This window comes from Silene latifolia, unplaced genomic scaffold (genome assembly GCF_048544455.1).
Source record: "Silene latifolia isolate original U9 population unplaced genomic scaffold, ASM4854445v1 scaffold_180, whole genome shotgun sequence".
In the NCBI taxonomy this organism is placed as follows: domain Eukaryota; kingdom Viridiplantae; phylum Streptophyta; class Magnoliopsida; order Caryophyllales; family Caryophyllaceae; genus Silene; species Silene latifolia.
The window spans coordinates 287,985-293,984 of record NW_027413151.1 but is presented as its reverse complement, the minus strand read 5'-3'; the positions used below and the strand labels follow the sequence as shown (position 1 = coordinate 293,984).

At 37.0% G+C, this 6,000-nt stretch overlaps 1 protein-coding gene across 1 annotated transcript; it reads right to left on the bottom strand.

Annotated features, from left to right (window-relative positions):
• Nucleotides 1-2,298: 2,298 nt before the first annotated feature.
• Nucleotides 2,299-4,320, bottom strand: LOC141638115 (protein FAR1-RELATED SEQUENCE 5-like). Its single transcript, XM_074447542.1, has 3 exons — nt 3,664-4,320; nt 2,894-3,277; nt 2,299-2,325 (listed from the first exon to the last, which is right to left on the bottom strand). Exons 1-3 carry the CDS (start codon nt 4,318-4,320, stop codon nt 2,299-2,301), a joined length of 1,068 nt encoding a protein of 355 aa, XP_074303643.1.
• Between the last annotated feature and the right edge of the window lie 1,680 nt (nt 4,321-6,000).

Genomic DNA, 6,000 nt, shown 5'->3' with positions numbered 1-6,000 from the left:
TGTTTGTGTAAATTTCAAAACCGAGACGATTGAAGTGTTAGACAATACAGAGTACGACAACTGGGAGCAGACTGAAATATACAAGGCTGCAGATTCGGTGGTATGGTTTATTGATATTCTTGCTAGTGACATGTCATTTGATTGTCTGATATTGTGGCTAGGATAGGTTGAGTGTATACAGTAAATGAATATGATTGTTTGACAAAATAATGACTAATAGTATAACTAATTATTGTAGGCCTACCACATGAGTGATTTCCTAGCAGGGAAAAATGTTGATAGAGCGCATAACGTAATAGATTTTGATGTTGTCAACACGAGTTTCAATTGGCAAAAGAAAGAAGCAAACAATACTGAATCGGGAAACTTCTTAATGATGCACATGATTCGGTATGAGGGGAAGTTGTTTGAAGCTGAGTTGCAGTCGAAAGTGCATAGGCGCTACTACTGGGTAGAAATAGCAGGGGCATTACTTTTAGCTGACATAAATTACATGAGGACAGCGCTGATTGGGAAAGTTAAAGAATTTACAGCGGGAAAGGGAGAGCTTTTAAATAGATTGAAGGAAAAGAGGAAGAATAACGAAGATGCAAAAGACAAGGGCAATAAGATAAAAGCCAAGGATAATGTTGTTGAGAAGGACAATACTGTGGAACAGGAAATAACAAAGGCAGAAGGTCCGCCAAAAGAGAAGCCCAATGTTCAAACAAAAGCCAAGGAGGATGCTAATAGAATGTCAACAATTAACACAGAAATACCCATTCTTCGCAAATCTCCAATCAGAAGGTAAAAACCAAAAACCCGACTTTTACATTTCTAATATAGAATCATAGCATTACGTTTCTGCTTTTAATTACAACAGACACAAAGGTAAAAATTTCACATAGAACCATAACATGCCATTTCTGGTTTTACAGACTACCTGTATCCAAACAAGATGGTGAAGATGATGCAGAAACACCCACAATCCAGTACAAAAGACTGAAAAAGACTGCAAATCCTAATAATAGAGGTAGAGGGAGAGGTAGAGGAAGAGGACAAAAGTAGGACTAGCAATGTAATGCTGGTAGGACAGAGATGTGATATTGTTTTAGGTACAATGGTAGGAAATATAACTTTTTTTTATCAACTCTTAGTAAACTGTGATATTGTTTCAGGAGTTGGGTGATACTTTGCTTAAGTTGTTGTGATATTAGTTCTCAGTAATAATAACAGCAGACAAGGTTGTTAAAACTTTTTTCTTTGATATTGTTTTGGTACCCAGTGTGACATTGTTCCGTGAACATAGTGATATTGTTGCTTTTATTCTCTAAAATAAATCAACGGATAGGGATTTAAAATTCCTTTTTAGTTGGATAACGTTTTTTGTACACATTGTGATATTATTAAGTACAATGGTTGATATTGTTACACATTGTAATGCTAGTAGGACAGACATGTGATATTGTTTCAGGAGTTGTGTGATATTGTTTTAGGGACAGTGGTAGGAATATAACTTTTTTTTTATCAACTCTTAGTAAACTGTGATATTGTTACAGGAATTGTTTGATACTTTGCTTAAGTTGTTGTGATATTAGTTCTCATAAATAATAACAGCAGACTAGGTTGTTTAAATCTTTTTTCTTTGATATTGTTTTGGTACACAAAGTGATATTGTTCCGTAAACATGTTGATATTGTTGTATTTATTCTCTAAAATAAATCAGGGGGTAGGGATTTAAAATTCCTTTTTAGTTGGATAAGTTGTGATATTATTCAAATGAAAACTGTGATATTATTGCACTCACTAGTTGATATTGTCTAGTATGTACTGTGATATTTTAATCATATTTTTGTAATATTGTTTCCTAAAAACATCCAATTGTAGTGGTAATATTTATGAATACTAATGATATTGTTTCACTTGAAATGTGATATTCCTTAGTAGTATTTTACAGTATAATACAATATAGTAAAGTACATATACAAGTAAGTGTAATGTTGTGATATTGTTTAACTATTATGATGATATTTTTTTGAATCAAGTGTGATATACCTTCGAATGAGGTGGGATAGTATTTAATAATGGCAATAAAACAACATTAGTAATTATGCGGTTTTTATGACATTGATACCCAAAATGGAGAGAATACAAAATTGATGCCATTTGGAATGACATACAAGGGAAAAATTGGAGAGAATACAAAAATGATGCCATTTGGAATGACATACAAGAAAGAAATTGAATAGTGTAAACAATAAAAAGTCGATTGTGAAAAGTTGATGATATAAAATAAACTTCCTCAGCTTGCAGAAGCCCTTAATCACTATCAACAAGTGAAAAAATCTGCAAAACAAACAGACAAAAACAAAGTGACATAACGTCGTAATAAGTTTGACAAAGTATAACTTCTTTTTGATCAACTTCTGGAAAAACTGTGATATTGTTTCAAGGGTTGTATGATATTATGTTTTTATTGTTGTGATATTAATCCTCAGGAACAACAACAGTGGCTAGGGATATAAAAATCCTTTTTTTTGTTTGATATTGTTGGGGTACATAGTGTGATATTTTTGAATACACGTGTTAATATTGTTTGGTTGATTCTGAAAATAGATAGGGATTTAAAATTGATAAATGTTGCTAGTGACAAGTGATATTGTTTTTAAATGATTGTGATATTGTTTCAAAGTAGACACCTTTTAAATAAGTGATATTTTTTAATATTGGGATGATATTGTCTACAATCAAGTATATATTCTGATAGTGGTAACAAGGTAATCGATATTATTTACCATGGAATGTGATATTTTTTAGCATGGACTGTGATATTGTTTATCGTGGTCACACTTCAAAGAATCGGTATAGCACACGTAAAAGTGAAATAATAAAAGTTGTAAGACAAATAACTTACATCGGATTCATGATCAAACGAGTGTTGTGATGTATCAATAGCTGGATTAGGGCAATTCTGCCTATCATGATGTGCCATTTGTTTACAATTATTGCAAAATCTTTTTGGCTTTTGTGCCTTTGCAACAGACTGATCTTTCTTGGACATCAACCTCTTGCCAGTACCCTTGTTTTTTGATTGAACAGGAGGTAGTATACGAACCTCAGATGAAGACTTAACCCCAAGGAGCATCTCCAACTCTTGGTGTTTAGTCAATTTTTCAGCACCAGACTTGAAATTTTGTCTAAATGTCTTCAGTAATGAACTCAGTTCATTTATGTGATTTTCAGGCAGAGATTTGAGCAGTGTTAATGTTGAGTAGAATTCAGACCAGACAGTTGAAATCTGAAGCTTAGTGACATCAGACGAAGTAAAATCATCCAACAATTGACCGTGAACATCATACAAGGGCGTTTTTTAGTGTTCTTTGTCCACCTACTGAGAAGATACTTATCAGGTATCTTTTTGATCCCTTTACCTGATAAAATCCAGATGATGTGTTTACATATGTATCCCTTCCTCTCAAACAGCTTGCATGAACATGTTGAATCAAACGTTGAAGGATTAAATGCGACAGTGTAAGTCTTATTGAAGATAGAATCTTCAACTTCTAGGAACCTTGTACTGCCCTCCCTTGAAGAATCACCAGCACTACATGAGTTTAGAGAATCAACGCACTACTGTTGGAATTCATAAAAGAGAGCGTGCGTATAAACAGTCGATGCATGAACCTCAAGGCTAAGAAGGGTTTTGGTTTGAGGTAGGGAGTGATCACTATCTCTGTCAAGAGACCTTTGGGTGTACCGTTGCTGATCCATAGCACTTTGAAAGCGCATCCAAAACTCAAAAAATGTGCCATGAGGATTCTCAAACCGCTTAAAGAAGTTGTTTTCGCTCTCAGAGCATTGCGTTGTTCTTAAAAGACAATCAAGAGGAATATCACGATAATACGCCGGAATCCAACGTTGCCGCTTGGAAAACAGATATTGCAACCATGCATTATCTTCCAATTGAAACTCACTGATCAACGAACACCACCTCTCTTCGAAGTCAGCAGGCTCTAAGTCTGAATCCCAAACAACAGAATTCAGACGAGTGACGAAGTCAGTCTCTTTAGTCACTGTCGTGCCTACCTTTTCAGGTAATTTCTTCATAATATGCCACATGTAATAGCGGTGGGCAGCAGTCGTAAAAGTAGCAGGGACTGCAATTTTCATAGCAGGACATTGATCGGTAAAAAAGCAATGGGGTTCCTTCCCACCCATACAATCTAAGAATTTTGTGAAAATCCATTTAAAATTCTGGTCATTCTCCCTAGACATAAGCGAAGCGCCAAAAGTGACGGACTTCTTGTGATGATCAACACCAGTAAAGGGAGCAAAGATCATGTCGATCGAGTGTCCGGTTTTACGGGGAGTTTTCTCGGGTTTTGTTAATTATGCGATTAAGGTATTTAAGTTTCGTCGTCATTGTTTTAAATCACTTTTACAAAACCTAAGTCCCTGTTTAAGAGAGAAAGCAACCAGTTCATCTTCCTAATCGCATTCTTAGCAATTCCTGGAGTTCAGACGGTCAGTTCTTGTCGTTATTCGTATCGTTGAGTTCCTTGCGTCGAGGGAGGAGGGTTCGTAGAAGAGGCTTTTTGATACAGCTGTTGATACCGTCTGACTGTTGTGCTTTCCAGGTAGGATTTCCTACTTAGTATTAGTCCCATAATGGGATATTGGTGATGTGTTGTATTTGGTTGTTTGATATAATGATTGTACTGTGTTTGTGGTTGTGATTGCTGTTGATGGTTCTCGAGATGCGTTCTCGGCTGAGTGGGGTCACTTGCGGGAGTGACTTCACGCCCTAGTTTCGCCCTTCGTGGAACCCGCCACGGAAGGGGATGTGCACATTAATGGACAGGGTTATCGCTCACTATGTGGAGCGGGGATTTGGTGGGTACGGCAGCGGTCCCCCATCGCGGCAGTGGTCTGGTCCAAAGTGGACGATCGGGATTGAGATGATGGGAATTGGTTGGTTGTGTGTGTGTGATTAAGGCTGTCTGTTTATCTTATTATTGTTATACATGTTGATTGTGTGATTAGTCTCGACCGGTGTTGTTTTGTAAACTGCGGTGATCCATTCGGGGATGGTGAGCAGATATTGAGCAGGTATTGAGATGAGTACTGGGATAGCTGGGATGCCACGACATGATGATAGGAGTCTTCCGCTGTAGCCTTTAGTTTATTTACATTTCAGTTAGACAGTCATTTTGAAATAATGTATCGTACTTTTGGTTTGGTTTTGAGGATTGTATCTATTCACTAAATTATTTATAATAAACATTGTTTCTTTATTGTTGTTTGAATATCATTGCCTCGGGTAACCGAGATGGTAATGTCTTCATACCTGAGTGGTCCTGGTAAGGCACTTGGAGTATGGGGGTGTTACAAATGGTATCAAAGCGACGATCCTGAAACCTGTAACCAATGAACTTAATGAACATAGGGAGTCAATTAAAATGAACCCGGGGTAAAAGTTGTGGGAGCTAGTGCAAAGGCTTGGGAGACGTCCTAAAGTCGCAGGGGTCGCCCTACAACTTTGAACCGGTCACATGGGGGAAGTGTTTGTCGAGTCGTACGTGTGTTTGGTTAACTTGTTTACGAATATGATGGAATGTGTTAATTGTTGGATGTTGAAGTAGAAAGTTGAGCATGTGAAAGAAAATGGTGATATGAGGAAACTTGTTGATGAGATGATAACATGTTGGATGATTTACAATGTGGCATATAATAACATGATGAAATGGTTTCGTAGATAGTAGAAAGATGCGTAGCATGCTTATTATGATATAATGTGGTTTATAAAGTTTAGCATGTTAGCATATGACGTAACATGCGGGTAGCTTCTATGAATTAGTGTTACTCGATCGAGTGAGACTGACTCGATCGGGTGGGTTTTTGGCGATTTTGAGTCCAGAATCGAGTTTTGGGGCACTCGATCGAGTAACTAGGGGTACTCGATCGAGTAGGGGGTCACTCGATCGAGTAGCCTAGATACTTGATCGAGTAGGTAAGAAATCA